This window comes from Sapajus apella, unplaced genomic scaffold (assembly GCF_009761245.1).
Source record: "Sapajus apella isolate SASKATOON/1434 unplaced genomic scaffold, GSC_monkey_1.0 scaffold80, whole genome shotgun sequence".
Taxonomy (NCBI): domain Eukaryota; kingdom Metazoa; phylum Chordata; class Mammalia; order Primates; family Cebidae; genus Sapajus; species Sapajus apella.
The window spans coordinates 8,816,550-8,837,719 of NW_022437020.1; the positions used below are offsets into that span (position 1 = coordinate 8,816,550).

Consider the following 21,170-nt stretch of genomic DNA (forward strand, 5'->3'; position numbering starts at 1 on the left):
GGCAATCCTCCTGCCTCAGCCTCCTGAGTAGCTGGGATTACAGGCACGCGCCACCATGCCCAGCTAATTTTTTGTATTTTTAGTAGAGACGGGGTTTCACCGTGTTGACCAGGATGGTCTCGATCTCTTGACCTCGTGATCCACCCGCCTCGGCCTCCCAAAGTGCTGGGATTACAGGCGTGAGCCACTGCGCCCGGCCTCCTTCTCGCTTTCTTGTAACAGTTACCTCAAAGCCCTCCCACTGCCGGGTGCCAAGGGCAAAGCCTCACTTCCAGATCGAAGGCTCTCATTTGGTTATCTAATGCCATACAACTTAGTGGCTTAAAACAACAAGAATCATTAGTTTTTCTTCCCTGCCCCACACATTATTTTCAGGAGCAATTTGGGGCCTCTCTGCTTTGACAATGGCTCACTCTTGTGGCCAGGAGTGGTGGCTGACGTCTGGAATCCCAGCACCTTGGGAGGCCGAGGCAGGCAGTTCACCTGAGGTTAGGAGTATGAGACCAGCCTGGCCAACATACTGAAACCGCGTCTCTACTAAAAATACAAAACTTAGCCGCGTGGTGGCACATGTCTGTAGTCCCACCTGCTTGGGAGGCTGAAGCAGGAGAATCGCTGGAACCCTGGAGGTGGAGGTTGCAGTGAGCCAAGATTGTGCCTCTGCACTCCAGCCGGGGTGACAGAGTGAGACTTTGTCTGAAAAAAAAAAAAAAAAAAAAAAAAAGGCTGGCTCAGGTGGCTGGTGAGTTGGTGCTGGCGAGTTGGTGCTGCTGGTTGGCTGGGAGCTCAGCCAGGCTCGTCAGTCAGTGACCGCAGTTCCCTTGTATAGGCTGCTACGGCTGCTTTGTGGCATGGTGGCTGTGTTGCAATAATAAATGTCCCAAGAGTCTGGCAAAAGCTGCATCACCTTTTATGACCTAGCCTTGGAAGTTGCGTAACAACAGTGTCACCATTATCACAAGCCCACCCAGTTTCAAGGAGAAGGAACATAGACCTTACCTCTTAATGACAGGAGTGTCCAGTCTCATTGTGGAAAGGCATGAGAGATAGGAGGTAACATGGTCATCTTTGGAGAGAACAGTCTCCCACGAAACAAATCCATGACAGAAGATCTCCCATTCCATCACCGTTTGTCTCTACTAAAAATACAGAACTTAGCTGGCTGTGGTGGCACACGCCTGTAATCCCGGTTACCCGGAAGGCTGAGGCACGAGAGTAGCTCGAATTCGGAGGTGGCAGTTGCAGTGAGCTGAGATTACACCACTGCACTCCAGCCTGGCTGATAGAATGAGATTGTGTTGCAAAAGATAAATAATTTTTTTTAAAATTTATACTTAAGTACCCGTCATCTAATAGGAAAATCAGATTCTTTAAAGAAAGAAGATTCACATCTAATTCATATTCCATTTGCATTTGTAGGTCAAAAATGACAATGATAATTTATTCTTTTCCTAAAGTAGCCCATGAATAGTGTCGAAAAATCAAAACAGGCGTGGAAATGATTTGCCATTGACATGGGTGTGTTTCACAGTGCATTCACTGTTTTATACTTTAAGCATTTAATGCATATTAAGCATTCATTCAACTAATAGTCACTGAGTACTGTGTCAGCTGTTGGGTTTACATTAGCAAATGGAGCCAGATACAGTCCTCCCCTCGTAGAACATGTCATATAGTGAGGAAGGTGGGCATTAATTAACACATAATAACCAAATAAATGTGAACTCACAACCTTCTTAGATGTTATAAAGGAAAGGAACTCTGGGAGTATCTGTTGGTGAATCCTGACATAGTCTCCTCTGATGAAGTGCTATTTTGGCAGAGATCTGAAAGGTGGAGGAGACATCATCTTGCCAAGAGACAACGTGAGTGTGTGTCACATCCCTGTGTGGATCCATGTGCAGACATTTGTGGATGCACATACGCCTAGTTCATGGGCATTTCCAAGAAAGCAGTCACTTCTGCTGTCGTTCATTAGTAAACTCTCAAAAAGCATATATTCGTACAAGCCTTAGCAGAGGTCTAAGTCAGCCTTTGTCGTTCATGAAGAAGTACTTAATTTTGAATAATGGTGATGAGTGTGAACAAGTACAATGGATATAAGGGATAAAATATAAGACTAGTTTTCCAAGTATGGTCTAGCAGGCCCTGGAGTCCCCAAAAGGTCCTTTTAGGGTATCTGTGAGGTCAAAATGATTTCTTTATTTTTTTTAATAGAGAATGCAAGCCACAGTTTATATTTTATAAACACGAACTTTTGTATTATAAATACAAAATAAGAAAAGATAGTGGTATGTTAACTGTTATGAGGGGTGAAAACTTGATATAAACTTTAAAAGGCTGCTTTCTGCATCTACATCAATGTAATTTCGTGATTCTCTACCCATTTCATTTATGGAATCTCTATAATCAAATTCTCCTTCATTTTTGTGCCCCTGCATGGGAAGTGGTAGGTGAATACCTGTAGAATACAGTCTCTTGTCTTCTCCTCCACTCGGAAGGAGCCCTGTGTCTGTTCAGTATACTCTCAGAACTTTGTCTTCATGAGCAACCAGATCATAGAGAAGAGCCTTACAACTTCTTGTATCCCACAGCTAGACAGTGTTATTTATATAAGGATCCTGAAACCAGCCGCTGTTCATGGGTAGGAGACCATATTACTGTTGTCTCCCAACCAGTATGTGAGGTTAGGGACAGCAAAACCAAAGAACCATCTCAGTTTGGGGATCCCACAGTCTGATATCCCTTTCTGTGCCTCCAGATGCTAAACATATGCAAAGTGGAGAATGGGAAATACAATTAAACACTTTATTTCCTGTAAAGTGAACTTAAGATTGCCAGACACAACATCCCACACACTAATTGTATGGTCCCAAGATGCACTGCAGATTTCTTTAGCATCTGACCACAGAACTGAGGAAGTTGCTTCCTTGTGGCCAGAGAGGGTCAGTATGGGAGTCCCTGTTAGTCCCAACTACTCTGTTTTCTGTCTCCTTCTTGGTCAATTTGTGGATTCCTCCATTTCATCTTCTTCTGTAGGGACTGTAGATCAGATCCTTAGGATCTTATCCCAGGAGCCAATGCAAAATTTAGTTCCTGAGCTATCAACAGTGGTAGAATGGACACTTCCAGCATGACCTGGGCAACAGTGTAGGGTTTTCACTTTGTTTCTTTTGGCATTCCACTCCCGTAAGAATAGTCTGATCCATGGAGGCACTCAGTAATAAGCAAGACAAACTGTCTTTTTTCACCCAGGCCCCATCTTTTACAACATCCATATGTTCCACAATTGTCAGTGTTGACTTTCCTTCTAAGGACCAGATCTGAGAAGCCTTTTATCATAAGAACCAGTCAAGATCCATACCTCTGCCCCTTAAATTGGACTGATCCCGTCATCGTGGACACATTGCTCTGGCTGGGGTACTGTCTACTTCTCCATGTATTCTATTTCCATAACTTCTTCTGATGAGATGTTCTCCAGTTCCAAGTGTTTGACCAAGGACATTCACGGAAACTGACCTGAATAAGAAAATCAAACTCCATGTAATTGTGGAACCCATTTTTATCCTTCAGTAATTTATTGATGGTGTTACTAAGGTCAGCACTTTCAGAGACAGCAGAGATTGAGAAGAACACATCGACGCCTCTTTCTTGTTGTCAGTGTAGAAGCGTGTTTGGAGCTGAGCCACAGCAGGGAGTGCACACAAGACTTGCCCACAGAAACATATGGGTTAGTAAGCTGAGAACCAGAGCTGCTGTCTCTTAGGACTATGAAGAGAGAGCTCAAAATTAGACTGTACAGGAGCGAGAAGCTGCAGTCTAATCCTGGACTCTGCTTTCTCTCCTTGGGTCTCCTCCCAATTTTCATAAGACTGAGACATGATTTGCCTTTTTTCTCATTCCTTTTCTCAACGAGTATCAGTGTTTTCCAGAGACTAGGTGATGTGGTTGATGTGATTTATCTCAACACATTGAATTCAGAAGCATACATGAAAATTTAGTTATCATCTATTAAGCCTGACATTAAAAAGCTCTGCAAAAATGTGAAAGAATGACATTCTTCTTGTTAAATTGTTTTTAGTTTTGGAAAATACGGTTATGTTTCATAGCGATGTGTTAACGTGTAATGGGTTCATTATTTTTAAATGAATTTAAAAGTATTTCTAAAATTTGTTTTAACTCATAATATGGCATTTATCTATAGATAGAGTCCACATAAAAGGTTTTTTTGGGGGGGTTGCAATAATTTTTTAAAGTATAAAGGGGTTTTGAAACCAAAAAGTTTGAGAATGACTGAAATGTGGCATTCAGCTTGACTTTAGGCATGTTACTTAATCTCTCTGAGACTCTATAAAACGGGATGATGATCAAAGTACTTCCCTCATAAAATGATGAAAGGAGTTAATATATGTCATGAGCTCCTAACAATACATGGTGCAGAGTAAGCATTCGATATATATTAGCTTTATTATCATGTTTAATGTGAAAGCAGAACTTCCGTGACTCCAAGCATGACTGAAGCACAGTTGAAGAATTCTTGGTTGTTTTTGGAGCCATCTGTATTGTTTTTGTAAAACAAAATACTCCAAAGGGAAAGAAATTGGATTTTATGATTTTTCTTTTGAGTTGAGATAGAACAGGGGTTTTTATTGGCAAGTGGCGAGGGTGTGGAAGCGTGAAGTGATGTAGAGTCGGAACACCTTGAGGTCCGTTTTCAACACCTCCCCTGCTTGCTGCACTCCTCAACCATCAGCCTTACAACCAAGGTTCTGCTGTGTTCAGAATCATGGAGAACAGGTGGCAGATTTGGAAAGCTCTGCAGAGACCGTGGTGGGCATCAGGGCTCCATACTCTTAGACCCAGAGCCGCAGGGGGGGGCTGACAATAAGGGACATCTCATTCAGTCCCCACACTTTTCAGATGGAGAAGCCAAGGCTCAGAGAGATGAGTGGCCCACAGCCGCTCCCCCGGCGTAAGAGAAACCTAATCAGGATGAGAACCAGAATTTCCCTGACTTGTAATGGAAAGGATATGAGGCTTAGAATCAGAACTGGTTTTAGCCTCAGTCTGAAGCCTTAATTGGTTGTCTGATATTAGCAATGTGTTTAAACCTGATACTCAGTATTCTTATTTGTAAAAAGGAGGCAAAAATATCTACCATCCCAGGGTTATGAAAAGGATCAAATGAGGCATCGCATGAAGGTCCTGGGACACTTTGAGTTGGTATCTTTCTGGTCCTTTCCACATAAAGTCCATAGAGAGAACTCCCCAGTGAAATACATAGTTCTTTGCAAAAGTGTCTTAAATATTGTGCTTTGTGGCTTTTGTAACATTTTCTTTTTTCTATCTTTTTAGGACAGCCCAGAAACTTGCAGGACCTGTGCCGAATTAAAATTCGACAATGTATAGGCCTTCAAAACCTAAAGCTACTTGATGAACTACCAATTGCCAAGGTCATGAAAGACTACTTAAAACACAAATTTGATGATATCTGATATGCCAGAACTGTGAGCAAGATTAGGAGTTATATTTCAGATACTTAAAAGGCTTTTTGCCTTGCACACAGTATATCCTATGCAATTTCTGATTTGCTGTGAAATCAGAAAGCAGGTATACACTTTTGGGTTTTCTGTTTGTTTGGTTGGTTTTCATTGTAAGGGAGGGACTTTTTTATATATATGAAAACACACACCACATGCTTGAAGGTCTTAATTGGGTTTCTTGGTCCAAGTTTAAGAGGTCCAAGCTTTGTATACAATACTGCATTTAGAAAAATGGTTGGTTTTTTTTTTTTTTTTTTTTTTTTTCTTAAATGACACAAGCAGGTTTGGAGTGGAGAATGTACCCTTTCCAAATTTCTGGTTTCCTTGGTAAGCATGGTATTCTAACCCAGCAGAGCACTTGCTAACGTTTGGAGGCACAGTTTCACCCAGGGGGGCCCTGGGTTCCTCTGGAAGATGCCCTAAGAAATGTTTAAAGTAATGCTGTCACCTCATTCATTTTTAATGAGTACAAATTGACTGTTTCGAACTGTTCTTTTTCCTAATTAATGTAGCTTTCGGATGACATAAGTCCAGTACCTCTGCTTTTCTTTTGGTGTGCTCTTGTTTTTAATTTATTATTTTTAACAGCTGTAGTACACTACCCTGAGACATTATGTCTCGATTTCTATCTCTAGTTAGAGTTGTGCTTTTAAAAAAAATTGACAGGAAAGAAAATAACTTTACGAAGCCAGTGTATTCTGTTTTTAAAACTGTGCCTGCAGTGCAATACTCTTTCTGGTGTATTTTATCCATTATTTCACAGCCAGCTTTGACAGGCCCGTGAGAACAGGAGCCGCCACTTTAATTTTCATTGCAGAACCATAGTATGTCAGTAGCAATTTCCATTTTAAGCTATGCGTTTTACTTCACTTTAAGCAGAAAATTTTGTACTCTGGTGGTAGAGTGTTCCCTAAAAATTGTTAAGTCATTTGGCTTTAATGGTTAAATAATTTGAGGTGGCTTCATGGTGTTTCTTTTCTTCCCAGTTAAAAAAAAAATACTTTTTAAGGGTAAAATCTTTAAGGGGTACACATTTATAAGTCTGGCTAATTTCTAATATGCTAATTACAACATTTCCTGTTTTAAGGTTATATACAGTGAGGCTCTTCAGGACGATTATTTTCTGGATTGCTTGGGCATATGTGATGTAAACACAGATAGGATAAAGTGTCAGTAACAATGGAAAAGGTTCCAGAGGCATTAGGCATCTCAGAGGATGCCCTCCGAAACGTTTTCTGTGCTTGATTTGTGTTAATAGCTTCAGAAAAATCTTTTCACATGTCCCAGTGTCGTTCTTAGTGCTTTGGGAAAAAAATACTTAAACACTGTTAATAAATTTGTTATCAGAAGTTTACAAGATGAAGGGTTTCTCTCATCTGAATTTCTGGATTTCAGTCATAAAGTGTAAAATGATTTCACCTAGAAGTGTAACTAAGCGGAATTAGGAATCTTCTCTGGCCTTACCTTTTTCAGAGCCAGCATGTGCTGTTTTCTCAAGCACGGGGTTTGTTCTCTCGGGTGCAGAGTAGCTGTGGCTTCATAGACTCTGATCTGCCTGTGCCCAGGCATTGCCCAGGTTTCTGAAGACGGGCAGCTTCAGAAACAAGGAGTGTTTGGGAGATTGCTGGTGTGGCCCATAGACTCTTTGGCATAGCCCCTTTCACAGGCAGCCAGTCTGAGTGTGGCCAGTTTTATAACCATCCTCAAACTAGCCAGAGCCTGATGGATAGGAACAGGTAGTCTGTCCTTTTCCCCATAGAAATGTCTCCAACAAGTTATCTCCAGAGAGAGTCCCTTGTGAAGACAGCTGCTGAGCTGTATTCTCGTTCTTTCCACCAATACCCAGGTCAGGGCTAAGACACACTAGCAGTGTTAGGGACATGGTGTGGCCAGAAATGAATTGAGTGTTACTTCTCCCTGAAACCCCAGGCCCAGGGAGATGAGGAATCAGGAGGGTGTCTGGAGTTTCTGCACTCTGATCAGTGATGTTAATGTTACACTTGCACAGGGCTTATTTCCACAGATGTGTGTGTGTGTGTGTGTGTGTGTGTTTGTGTGTGTGTTAATTTGTTCACTTAGTTTAAAATGATTTTCTCTCCCCAGCCATTCAAAGGTTTCCAAACTAAGCCACTGAGTTTGAGTCAGGGAATTCCAAGTAAAAAGATCAGATTAAGGTAAATTCTTTGTTCTGTATTGCTGCTGTGACTTCAGAAAAACAATTATGAGAGCTCTTCCTGGAAGTCTGAAATTTCTGTTTAATGAAGAAGTGTATAATTCCATTATTTATTGTTTGAGGTTTGATTTATCTGAAAGCTTAAAAAGAGTGTTTTATTTTTGTTGTTAATAAAATCCCAATCACATACCGCATTTCACAATAATTAAAGTGTCTCCAAGTTGGTTGCTGGTGAATTACAGTGGTGAAACCTGCAGGTCTGCATTTGAATTGGATTGACAGAGAAGCATTCTGTGGTCACATAATGAATAGAGAGAACAGGTATTTTCAGAAAAATCAACTGGTTGTTTTTTCCAGAAACAGAACAGAAGATGTTCAGAGTATTTTCAAATTTGTCACTGATTCTTTTATGTTTCCTTTGAAATTTATTATTTAAGCCTATTACTAAACCTTTATAAAAATATATTTGGCAAGTACACCAAAGAAACCAGCTCATAAAAGATTATGATCATTAATGAACTGCAAACCTCATCTTTCGAAAACAAGGTTTTGTGTTTTTTTTTTTTTTGTAAATATTTGTGTTTATAAATGTACAGCAGAGTAAGAGTGCTTTTTAGATTATTTAAATCCCGTATTTCTAAACTGTTTACTACACAGTAATCCATGCCTGTTAGTTTGGAGGACTTGACTGTTTCGTTTTTTAATCCATTATCAGTCATGCTTGGAACAGCATTTCCACTAGAGAATTCAGTGTCCTGGCAGTAGCAAGAGTACACATCTGGAGCATGAGGGAGTCTAGCATGATTTGTCAGATGCACACCCTACGAGACAAGAATGTGTAGTTTAATTACCAGAGTGGACCGTACGCAATTGAGATTCTGATTCCTGCAGAAGTGCTCATTAGCCCAGAATGTGATTGGGATAAGGCCATTTGCCCACAAATTTAGCTTTTCATGTAACTCCTAGTGTGTTATATCATAATGTATTTTGTTCTTCCTTTTTAATGTAAGTTTTGCTTTGGGTCAATTTGAATTAAAAAAAATCAAATCTGATTTAAAACATGTTGGAGTTGTGTTTTATTAACAGTCTACCTTAACTTTTTAATATGTCTAGCTATTTGGTGAAAATAAATAAAAATCTATCCTTCCTTCATCAGCATTTTAGATCACTGGGAATTGTTTAAGAATACGATGATGTGAAAACAATACCGCTCTACACTGTCACCGGATAAGCCAGTTCTTACCCTCCATTAGTTTTTTTTTTAATGCATTCTGCAAATACCAACCAACAAAGGATGATCACAATGTTGAGTGTATTGACCCAGCACTGGGCCTTCTTGGGCCTAATCACCACCGGCCGCGTGCATGCCACACCTTGACTGAGGACAGGATTTGGACCTCAGTGTTTCTAAACGTAGGACAGTACGCAGTCAAAGCAGTGAATCTGAGGGAGTTACCCTGCAGGAGATGAAGCAAAACAACTTTGATTTCATATTTCCTCTGTAAAACATAAGCACAGCTTGATTCAGGAGAGACCTGAAGTGAATATGAATGATGGTGTGCTGCGGGGGGGGAGGGACTGCTTAGCGCCCCACGCAGAAATGGGATGTTTTGGAATTACAGTCTTGTTGCAGCCTTGTCCAGGGTTTGGCACGAATGAAGGCCAGGAGTAGGACATTTGAAACCATTTCTAATGATCAGCAGGGGAGCTGAGCTTTGAAAAATAGCTGTGTTGCTTGGAAACCTTGAGATCATTCCTTTTCCAATATGATATAAGTAGTGTATTGTTTTCTCAGCCAAAAGACAGTTTCCAAAAATGGTTTACAGCTATTGATAAAACATTATCTACTTGATTAAAAAAAAAAAACAGTTCCACATCTCCTGTATTTGGATACTGAAGATGAAGGAAAATGGATTTGTATCCTCTGCCTCTATTTATGTAACTTAATGTAACTATATGTGCTTAACTGAAGGAGTAAGAGTGAAGTTTTACAAAGTTTTGATGTTAGAACTCAAGATCCAAAGTTACTAAGATACAAAGGTAATTTTTCCTTATCTTCAGTTACTTTGTTATTACCTGTTAAATAAAACAAAGGGTCAGCTAGCATATGGCCTCCTGGATCTCATGACTTCTCTTGTATGCCCCTGGCAAATAGTGTTCCACACTTTGTAATATATTTCCGGAGGACCATGGCACATTTGATGGATATTTCCTTATCTTCCAGAAGAACTCCATGTTAACCTTCTGAATCACGTTTGAAAAGACTGAGGTGATTTGTGTATGGTTGTAACAGATCACGGGTGTGGGAGTAAAACCCTGAACTGGCCCCGTTGGCCTGTGCTTGATCCCTCACTGTCCTGAGCGAGTGTCTTACACTAAATGTGTACATGTGATCTTCAAGTCTCCTTTATTCCACTGTGCCTAGAGCACCTTGTGCTGCCTTTCACTTGTGTATCTGCAAGGCACGGGGCTGATTCATTCTGGCCTGTAAACCGTTAGAAGTAAAGGGTAACATTCAAGCACAGTGTTTCTCTTCTTTCGCAGACGTGACCTTTTAAAAACGTCGTCATTTGTAGTTATAAATTATTTTATTTTTGAGACAGAGTCTCGCTCTGTCACACAGGCTGGAGTGCAGTGGCACAATCTCGGCTCACTGCAACCTCCACCTCCCATGATTGTCTTGCTTCAGCCTCCCAAGTAGCTGGGATTATAGGCATGCACCACCATGCCTGGCCTATAAATGTATTTTAAATCTTGACTCCGGTATCTTGAAAATCTCACTTGGAACCTTTGTTTCCTTTTTATTAAAGCATTGTTTTAAATTAAAAGTGGAATGTTACATTACATTGAGAAGTAATGAAGTGATTCACTTTTCTGTGAAATCGTAGTTAACGAATCAGAACAGAGATGGCTGAATTTGGACAATGGCATTCAGTTTAGTTTGAGAAATTTGCTTATGTGATGAGTAGACTGACCCTTTGTGACTGACACAGTACTCCAGCTGCAGAGATTTCCTATTTTATCTGGCAAATGGAGTCATATTTTTCTTGCTGCTCAAATTTGAGCTAATGTTGCTTTTCTTCCTCTGCTAGTTTTAGGTCAGGTCACTTCTTAGTTTTCTTTTTCTTTACCAGAAAAAAGAACACTTGTGGGGCATGGACTTACTGTACATGACCATTTTAATTTTCTCGAGAGAGTTTCTAGATTTTCCCTCTCTTAATTCTGGTCACTTAACCCTTTAGTGAAATACAAGCCTGTGTACAAGGTGTAGACTCAGGTTGTTTTAGCGTGCTACTTTAGAGTTCCCAAATGGCTTATTTCCTCTGCCTTACCTTCCTCTGGTAGAAACGTAGCTTATCATTTTGGAAGAATGCCTAATGAGTTGGCTACAGCCATTTTTCATCTTGGGTGGTACCAGAGAACAAACTGCATTTCTTCCTGCTTTGCCACTGGTGCTCTTAAGCAGTCATTTGCTATGAGTTCACTGGGCAGAGAGTTCCTTGAAGACAGACACTGGGTCTTACTTGCCTGACCCTCAAACTGTATTTGCCAAAAGAATTCATTTTCTAGGGCTTTAGTGAAGCATGCGGCATTTGGTCCCTAGCCTGTTAACTTCATTCCTTCAAGACTCCAAGGAAATGAGGGCCAGGCCATTCATAGCTCTGTCTCAGGTACGTATGGCCCTCCTAATTCCTGCCAGTATTGCCTTTTGCTCTTCTTCTTCCCTCCGTCTCCCTTCAGCTTCCCTGCCATCAGCGTCACCTGGCAGTGGAACTAGCTACTGGTCTCCTGTGGGCACTAAGACCTTCAGGTGAGACCATTGGATTTTGGTTGCCACGAACTGTATGATTCAGAATTCTCCCTCCCTGAGCTTCCGGAGTGCTGCAAGCCCCCGAAGGAGGCAGGATAAGGCACACTCTAGATGGCTGGTTCAGAGCTGCCCCCAGGCACCCACGGCTCACTTGAGGCTTCCCCGCCGGTTCCAGCTGGGAATGTGCAGCGCTCTCTGTGAAGCTGGATGGGGCTGAGATGGAGCCCCTGCCCTGTCACCACCCCGTGTTGCTTTCTCTCCAGTGTTTCGTACACCACGAGTGGCATCATTCTTACATAGGAAAGCCTCGGCCGACTTGGTCCTTGTTTTCTTGGACCATATCTGCACTCTTTAGTGTCTGCCTGGCTCAGCGCCTTTCACACAGTGAATGCTCCCACAGTATTTATCAAGTGAATCTAGTTCTTCCTTGGGCAGGTGGGAGAGCCAGGCCTCCTTACCCTCTAAGCTGGTCCTCACCATCCCTGAATTAGTGTCACTCCTCTTCTGCTGGCATCCAGTTTTCCATGGAATGGAAATCACTCCATTATGAAGACAGTAATGATACAGTGAGACCCATTTTGGCAAGAGTTGGCAAGGCTCAGGATTTCACATGCTGTACTTCCTGCATTTAAAGCCCACACATCTATAAAATGCCTGTAATTTCCTATAAAGTGTGGTCCAAGATTTCAGCCTTAGCCTCCACCATGCCTTTTGGATACTTGGATAATTATTTTTTCTTAATTGAGACAGAGTCTCACGCTGTCACCCAGGCTGGAACGCAGTGGTGTGATCTTGGCTCACTGCAACCTCTGCTGCCTGGGTTCGAGTGATTCTTGTGCCTCAGCCACCTGATTAGCTGGGACTACAGGCATGCACCACCATGGCAGGCTTTTTTTTTTTTTTTTTTTGGTATTTTTAGTAGAGATGGTTTAGCCATGTTGGCCATGCTGGTCTCGAACTCCTGACCTCAGGTGATCTGCTAGCTTTGGCCCCCCAAAGTGCTGGGATTACAGGTGTGAGCCACCACACCTGGCTGCCTTTTGAATAATCTTGAATAAAAGGAAACAGCTTGGGTTCCGGGACTCCCTTAGGAACTCCGTGTGCCCTTGGCTGGCCTCGGGAGTATGGCAATAAGAATTACTTCCTAGGCAAGGATGCTACTGCTCTCAGCTCTGCGTGTCCACTGACGATGAGATGGGCTGGCTACCAGCATACGAGCCTGCACAGGGGCCAGCAGCATGCATACTTGGCTGGCTTTTTCTTCCAGCTTTCATTACAGGCAGCCGTCCTTTATTTTCTTGTGACCCCTCACGTTTATAACATACACTTCCACTGAAAAGAGAAAAGAGACCTGTTAAAGAGACTTGGGGAGGAGTAGGGAGAACTTGGATATGTTGTCTTAGAAATAAATATCCGTGTATCAGATAGCACCCTGTTGGGTGGTTGTATACATTTTACATTCGACATTTGCTCATGTGGAGTCTCCTCCTGAAGTTTATATAAGAAGCTGATAAGTTATCAGTTTGTTAGACCATTAGGCAAGTAAAAAGTAAGATTGCCAATGTCAGTGTGCTGATTTCAAGGCTGTCACGTCATTAGAGTCTATCCTAATTCATCAGCCTTTGAGACTAAGATAGTGATGCTTTATCCCAGAAAGCATTGTTGACTCAAATATACTATCTATAGAGCATCTCAAGGTTTAAAATCACTGTGCACATGTCAGTGACAAGGTGGCCGTGTCTCTTGCAACTTCCTGTCAAAACGAATACTGGGTAGATTTGAAAGTCACCACTGCAGCCTCCCAGCCCCATCCCTGGCAGGTGTTTCTAGGGTGATGAACGGCCCTTGCCTCTTCCCTCTCCTAGTCAGGAGAGCCTTCCCTGAGAGGAATGGAGCGGGACACACAGTGGCGGTCCAGTGACAGATTCTAAGGAGGACCTGGTGCCTGGAATGGAGACAGGCAGTATATGAGGGCAGTAGCATCCTTACCTAGGGGCCCCTCAAAGACTAGGGCACATCTTTCCTGGGGCCAGGAGAGCTTGCCACCGTGTCCTGCCTGCACTGGGGCTTAGAAAGCAGCTGCTTCTCTGCTACAAACTGTTCTGAACACTCACGTTTAGCCCCACTTCTTATTAAATCTGTTCTCGGACACATTTGTCCGATAATATGTAAATGACATACGTGTCACCACCCACTCCAAGGGGTGTATACATTTACGTTAAACCCTTAGATGAACAGGGATGAGGTTCTGATACAAGGCATGCTGGTGCTGGGTGCGGTGGCTCACATCTGTAATCCCAGCATTTTGGGATGTCAAGGTGAGCAGATCGCTTGAGGTCAGGAGTTTGAGACCAGCCTGGCCAACAAGGTGAAACCCTGTCTCTACTAAAAATTTAAAAAGTAGCTGAGCATGATGGTGCATGCCTGTAATCCACATACTAGGGTGGCTAAGGCTGCAGAGAATTGCTTGAACCCAGAAAGTGGAGGTTGCAGTGAGCTAAGATGGCGCTGCTGTGCTCCAGCCTGGGCAGCAGAGCGAGGCTGCATCTCAACACACAGACACACACACACACACACACACACACACAGCATGCTGGGGAGGAAACTATAGCTCTGTCTCACACACACACACACACACACACACACACACACACACACACACGGCATGCTGGGGAGGAAACTATAGCTCTGTCTCATCCACATCCATGGGGGGAAGGCTGGGCCCGTCGCTCCTCTTCAGAGAGGTCCCCTACCACTCTGCAGGCCAAGGAAGGCTTCGCTGTTCACGGCCAGTGGATTTAGAGTAACCTATGCTCATCAAGTCTAGACAGGGATGGGAAACAGCATACTGTTTCTAAACTTTCCATCCCTTTCCTCTCACCTTGAGGAGGTGGTGGAGAGGCTGGTTCCCAGGTGCGAGTGTGGCCTGCCAGTCTGGGGGCTGGGGAGAGCAAAGGACTGGTTTCTGTCCTGTTGCATACCCAGTCTGTACCCAGGACAGTGGCAGCCTCTAAGAACAGCTTTTTTGGGTGTTCCCGTTCCAGTGGGAGGGTGCCCTTTCCCTCCACCTTCCTTGCCCTTGGGTCTGTCTGTGTCCTTGGGAAAGTCCTGGCTGGAGGGCTTGTCCCACAGTTCTTCTTTGTAAAGGGGAAACTGGTTTGTCTGCCATGTGGAAGCTCCTGGAAGGCAGGGATCTGGCCTTAGGCTTGCGGCCCAGCAAAGAGAACAGCCTTGTGTGTGGTCCCTGGCTGGCAGGTGTCTGGTGAGTGAGGAATTGGGCAGGCCCCTGGTCCTAACCCTGGTGCCAGGAACGGAATCAATGATTCGTTCAGGTTCCCACTCCTAATCCGAATTCCTTTCCAGGCGCACTCAACACCGCCCTGCGAGGTGGAGGCAGGGTGGGGGGTGTTCCCTTCTCTGCCCACTTCTTCAGGGACTCACCAGGACAGCTTCCTCAGGTTCCTGAGCTGGAGTAGCTCGCCCTTCCGGGTCCCCGTGGGCCTGTTTTGTGACATGTGTCCCGCTGTCCTGTGTGTGTGTGCTTCTCGGGGCTCCAAATTCAGGCTTGGGAAGCCTCTCTGAGGGAAGACCATTACCTTTCCCAGAAAGCGGGTCTGTGGCTTGTTACCATGTTAGCCAGGGGGCCTTTGACCTCAGGAGCATTATGACGCCGCACACGGGTGTGATCGTTCCTGAGCATCTGTCTGCTCTGCTGACGTTGCTGACGTCAGGTGACTCGAGTGTGCCGCAGAGCTGCCGCCTCCTGCCTTCTGGACCTCGGGTCCCTACCTCAGGCTGTGTGGATTTGGAGGCTGCTCCCTTGTTCCCCGAGTTCTCCCCCAGCTCTCTTGATGCTTCTTCACTAAACTCCACATGCTCCTGTTTTCCACTCACGGAGACAGTCTGTGAGCACTCAGGCAGGAGGGAACACTGAGACGGAAAGCACCTGGAGGGCCTGCAGGGCGCCCCGCTGGGGGCGATGCTGGGCCGGCCCTGGCACCGAGTTGCTGCCATCCTCCTTTGCCCTGACGCCTGGCAGGCTCCTATGTTACAATACCCAGCCTGGCTTCCTCTGCAGAAAGGCCTTTGAAGGGAGACTCGCGGAGCTGTGAAGGGAGGCCACGGTGATGTCGAGTGTCTCGGGGATGAGCTGTGACATCCTGGTCACCAGGGTGGGCTCACCTGCCTAGGAGGAGGACCCCCTCCCAGGAGAGCCACCATGTCACCAACCCCAGGCCCCACAGTGGCTGGCTGGCACCTGAGTTCGGGGGTAACCTCATCTGTGGGCCAGGCTGGCTCCCAGGTGTTGAAGTCCTCATGGCATGCTGTTCAGGACAACTTTGTACCTTAAGATTAAAAAAAGCAGATATATAGGCTCCACAAGGAGATATCTAAACCTGTTATATGAGGAGCCTGATGATCGCTTTGAGAATCCTGTAGAAACACTTACTCATGAAGCCTGTAATTAAGTAACTTTGGCTAGCTTCATGGAAATGCTTGATGTTTAGGAAATTATTAGAGGGTTCAAAAAAGAAGAAAACCCTACCCTGAGATTGACCAATACCACTACTTCCTACTCCATCTAACAATTATGTAATTAAAAAGTGCTCTAATCATGTGGGCAGTAATAAAAAGCCTGCTTAGTAGAAGCTCATCTTTGTCCCATACACATTTGAGAGATTTCTCAGGTCCGCATCTATCCCCTGGAAGCGACGCAGACCCTGAGAGGAGTCCCAACTCAAGCCTGACCCCCGTTCGGTCCTGCCCTTATGTTCCTTACTATGCATGTTCCCACACCCCGGGAGAGTTTAGAAATGACCTCGGTGAGTGCTGCTTGCTCATTCAACACATACTTTTTTGGAGTGCCTACACTGCAGGACCAGATTAGTGCCAGCACTCGGAAGGAGCCCGCGTGGGAGCTCAGATGAGGGGCAAGAGGACAGAGCAGGGCTGGTATGGGAAGACAGGGCTGGGTGGAGATCAGGACTGGTGCTGTGCGTGGCCGGGAATGTCTACTTTCCAGATTCAAAACATACACAATCCCTCAGGGGAGGTGGAATTACAGTACTCTCTACTTTAGAGTGAGTGAGCAAGCATCTGTACCCACTGGAGAGCTTTTAAAAATAGTGCGGGTCCCACCCCAAGAAGTTCAGATGCAGTAATTCTCAGGTGGGGTTTAAGCATCTCCATGTCTAGCTGGGCGCAGTGGCTCATGCCTGTAATCTCAGCACTTTGAGAAGCTGAGGCAGGCAGATCACCTGAGGTCTGGAGTTCTAGAGCAGCCCAGCCAACATGGTGAAATCCCACCTCTACTAAAAACACACAAACACACACACACACACACAAAGCTGGGCGTGGTGGCATGCACCTGTAGTCCCAGCTACTCAAGAGGCTGAGGCACAAGAATTGCTTGAACCTGGGAGGAGGAGGTTGCAGTGAGCCAATATTGTGCCACTGCACTCCAGCGTGGACGACAGAGTAAGGCTCTATCTAAAAAACAAAACAAAACAAAACAAATCTCCATGTCGAACAAGCACCCAGGTGAGGTGTGTGCTGTTGGTCTGTGGACCAAACTTAGAACCACTATGTGAGTGTATTTGGACTCTTTGTAGCAAAAAAGACAAGATAAAAAAAGAAAAGAGAAACAAAGAAATCCTACCGTCACTATGAGATGTTGCAAAAGCCACTTACCTGCTTATCCACGAGTTGTGAGTAAAGATGTCACAGTGCTTTTCAGAAACTGTGCCTAAAACTGAGGCTTCTTATTTTATGGGCCAGCCTTGAATAGTTCTGCATGTGTTATGTGAACAAAGACTACAAATCTCTCCTGCCATTCTACAAGCTGACTCGACATTAGGCCTTTATGTCTCCAATTATCTTTTGCAACTACTTAATTCAAAACCAGTAGCCTGTAGTTCTATTATCCTGCTGTTACTGCTCTTTAGTCTCGTTTAGAGGCTCGTAAATAATAATGTGTGCCAAACACTAATGACAGCCCTAGCCTGCTCCAGGGTGGGAAAAACAATGACTCTAGCTGCCTCAGCCAGCATGTGCCTTGGCACTGCCCGTGAGGCAGCCTGCCAACGAAGTATCTCTAAGAAGCATGGGCAGTATTGCCTCAATTGCTGATAGCAGATAGAGAACACCTTGACAGCTCCAGCTGGCTGCAGCCTGACCAACCCACTCCCTAACCCCCAAATAGCAAAAGAAACCACGGCACCTATGAATCCTTTCCCAGCCACTCAATGCAGCCTGAGTTTCTCGGGGGACATTGAGAAAAATAAATCAGCTAGGAGGTGAGCATAGCCTCAGATCAGATGCTGCTGCTACTGTGGGTTTTAGAGCCACTTGTGGGACCACTGACGGAGAGTCATCTCTGCATGGAATTGACTGCTAAAACAAAGATGGGCCTGCCAGGTGTGGTGGCTCACACCTGTAATCCCAGCACTTGGGGAGGCTGAGGAGTGCAGACTGCTTGAGGTCAGCAGTTCAAGACCAGCCTGGCCAACATGGTGAAAACCCATTTCTACTAAAAAACACAAGTTATCCAGGTGTGGTGACAGGTACCTATAGTCCCAGTTACTCAGGAGGCTGAGGCAGGAGAATCACTTGAACCTGGGAGGTGAAGGTTGCAGTGAGTCGAGATTGCACCACTGCACACCACCCTGGGTGACAGAGCCAGACTCTGTCTAAAAAAGAAAAAAAAGACTTTTTTTTGTTGTTGTTAACAGCTTTTTTGAGATACAAGTGTTATACAAAAAAAATTGCACACATTTAGTGTATACAGCTTGATGGGTTTGATAGACTTCCATTTGAAAGCGGAAAAATAGACAACTCTGAAGGAAAAAGGACATCCAAAGTTTCCCTTCAAAATACAATCGTCTACCACACACAGCCCAGGGCTGGGTCCAGCCTGCCCGCTCCAAAGCCTGGCCAGTTTTGCAGCCCCTCTTAATGAACACAGCCTGTCAAGATGTATAGGACAGGGGGTTCAGAAATCTTTCATCAGGCAAAAGTGCTTAATAAAGTATTTAAGGTCTTTGAATCCTCATAAAGATTTCAATCGTCATAATTTCCAACCTCTGTATCTAATAACTTGCCTAACAATATTTTTCTAGCAGGAAATGCAGCTAGATCCTTGGCTTACTGGTTCAGGACCCCTGACAATTCCTGGCTTGCCACAATATTGATTTTATTTGACTGTTTCGGGTTGGGAGGGACTAAGTGAGTTTGATGAAATGTACATGTTTGGGAAGTAAGTACATGGCTGTTTGTGTTATTTTTCTCTGAGTTTTCATTTTAATATTTTTTTTAAAAAAAGAAAAAGGAAAATTGTCTTCTTACCCACTTATTTTTTTGTGGGCTGAGTCTATTTTTTCCTCAGTTCGTGAATTTCAGCACAGAGGTTGGCACATTGCAAATATCGACCCCTTACTTGGAAGTTTTATTCTGTTTTGGTGGAAAAAACAGAGTTTTTTCCTAAAGTTCATTGGTTAGGTTGGTTATTGACATGGAGAGGTCCCTTCCTTCCTTCCTTCCTTCCTTCCTTCCTTCCTTCCTTCCTTCCTTCCTCCCTCCCTTTTCTCTTTCCTTCTTTCTTTCTCTTTTTCTTTCTTTTTTTCTCTTTCTTTTCTTTTCTTTCAACTGCTATGTCCAGTGCTTCCTATATCCGGTGCACTGTAGTCCTTCCTGGAAAAAGAATGAGGTCAGGAACCTGCCTTCCAAATGTTTAGATCCTTGGAGAATAAAGAAGATAAACAAAAATTCTTAATGCACTAGGACTAAAGCAAGGCTGCCGAAGAATTAAAGACAAACAGCTTCTGCTGTGCACTCATGAGGTACGTCTTCATTTGCTTTCTGATTAGCTTGCTAAAAAGACAAAAGAGGCTGAGCTGGGCTTCATGTAGCCTGACACTGAAGGCTGGCTGTGCTGGTAACTGGCAGCATGACTCTGGCTGAGTCATTTGCCCAGGGTTAGGGGCATAAGCTAAGCGCTCCTACAGCTGCCACACACCATGATCCTAACATCACAGAGAAGCCAGCAGGGGGAAAAACCGGGCACCCAGGGTGGCAGATCCAGCTGGGAGCCCTGCATTGGCTGCCTGTCATCACACTCCCCTCTCTACCCATCCTCTTACTGTGGCTTATTAGAGGTGGCTTATGAAAAGGCTGGAATCCATGCTCCAGGGCCTGTCCTGCTCTGGTGGAGGGTTTAGCACCATAAAACTCACTTTGTAAAAGTGCACCAGCTGTGATAAATAAGCTTAAGCCTCAGTAATCACTTTTTCACTTTTACCAATTACTCTAGGCTGCTTTGTGGCAGAAGTTAATACCAAGTAAGAATTTAAAGAAGCCTCATTTTCCTTGTCTAATTAAATTAAATACTTGAAAGGTGATTCGCATCTTGATTTCCCCCCATTTAGTTAACTGAAAATTACAGGGTCTTTCAGGAGTTTGAGTCACCTGATTCACCGGCTCAGCCTCTGGGGTCAGGGAGCCCTCACCCTGGGACCCGCTCCTTCCAGTATGCCACCCACCGATTTTTTGTGTGCAGCTGTCCATGGTGAGGCCCTTGGACCAACACTGCCCAGGAGAATTTAGGGAGGGCATGCCTTGTTAGTTTTCTAATACTGTCACAAAAATCAGCACAGGATGCCTTTGTCTCCAGGCTTTTAATACTTCCAACATGAAGCAGGTCTCTGTAGGGCAAGAAACCACGAGAACAGTCTCATCCCATCCAGTTCTTTTTGTTGTAAGCCAGTAACAGAATTCACCTGGACCCAGTTCATCGAGTCAGTGTCTCTAATCTTCCAGTAAAGATCTGGACTATTTAACAGCTAGAAGATCCTGGCAAGTTATCTCAGTGGTGACGACAGGATGCTGAAATTTGAGACCTGCAATACTTTATTTTCTGTTTTTACCCCCACTGCCCTTTGTTTCTGAGATAACACACATACATTGGTAATGCTAATGTGCTCCGCAGAAGTATTTCCTTGGACATAGAGAGGGCTTGAGGCCTTGAGGGCGTCAGGGAGCCTGGCTAATGGGTGGTGTGTGAGTGCATGAGTTTGGCTGAACATCTGAAGAGTCATCTTCTGTAAAGCGACTTTGTTTTGTGTAGGTTCCATGTTCGAATCAAATTATTCAGCAGTATTCCTGCTCTAAGTTACACCCCCCATGCATATAATCACTGTGAGCATCTTTTGAAGAGTGCTTTTTTATTTCAAAATGAGTATATACCCTTAAAATATAATAAGGGAACAAATACCTTAAGTAAAAAGTGGAAGCCTGTTCTTCCCTCCCAGTGTTAACCATGTGGTGTGGATTCTTCCAGCTCTTTCTCTGTGCATCTATCTGTGTGCATGTGGTTTACAAAAATGATCTCTCTGCAGCTTACATGTTTCTACTCACAGAGATTCTTTCATGTTACCATGTGCAGATATGACAAATTCTTGTTGATACCTAAATAATATTCCATATTCAATTTTTCTTCCAACCAATATAAAGAACCTTCCACATGCCAGATACTTCAGAAATACAGCAGGAATTAATTCTTTTTTTTTTTTTTTTTTGTCTTTCTCTTGCTGATTTTTTCCCTGGAATCTAAAGTATCTAACCTACTTCCCAATCACCGTATTATCAT

At 44.1% G+C, this 21,170-nt stretch overlaps 1 protein-coding gene and 1 pseudogene across 1 annotated transcript in view; one reads left to right on the forward strand and one right to left on the reverse strand.

Annotated features, from left to right (window-relative positions):
* ASB7 (ankyrin repeat and SOCS box containing 7) overlaps window positions 1-6,539 on the forward strand; it is a 47,214-nt gene extending 40,675 nt beyond the window's left edge. Inside the window, exon 6 of the mRNA XM_032252863.1 lies at window positions 5,356-6,539. Coding sequence (XP_032108754.1) covers window positions 5,356-5,495 — 140 coding nt within the window. The 3' untranslated portion in view covers window positions 5,496-6,539. The remainder of the gene's footprint in view (window positions 1-5,355) is intronic.
* On the reverse strand, window positions 2,422-4,900 carry LOC116533220 (annotated as a pseudogene).
* Window positions 6,540-21,170: the final 14,631 nt, after the last annotated feature.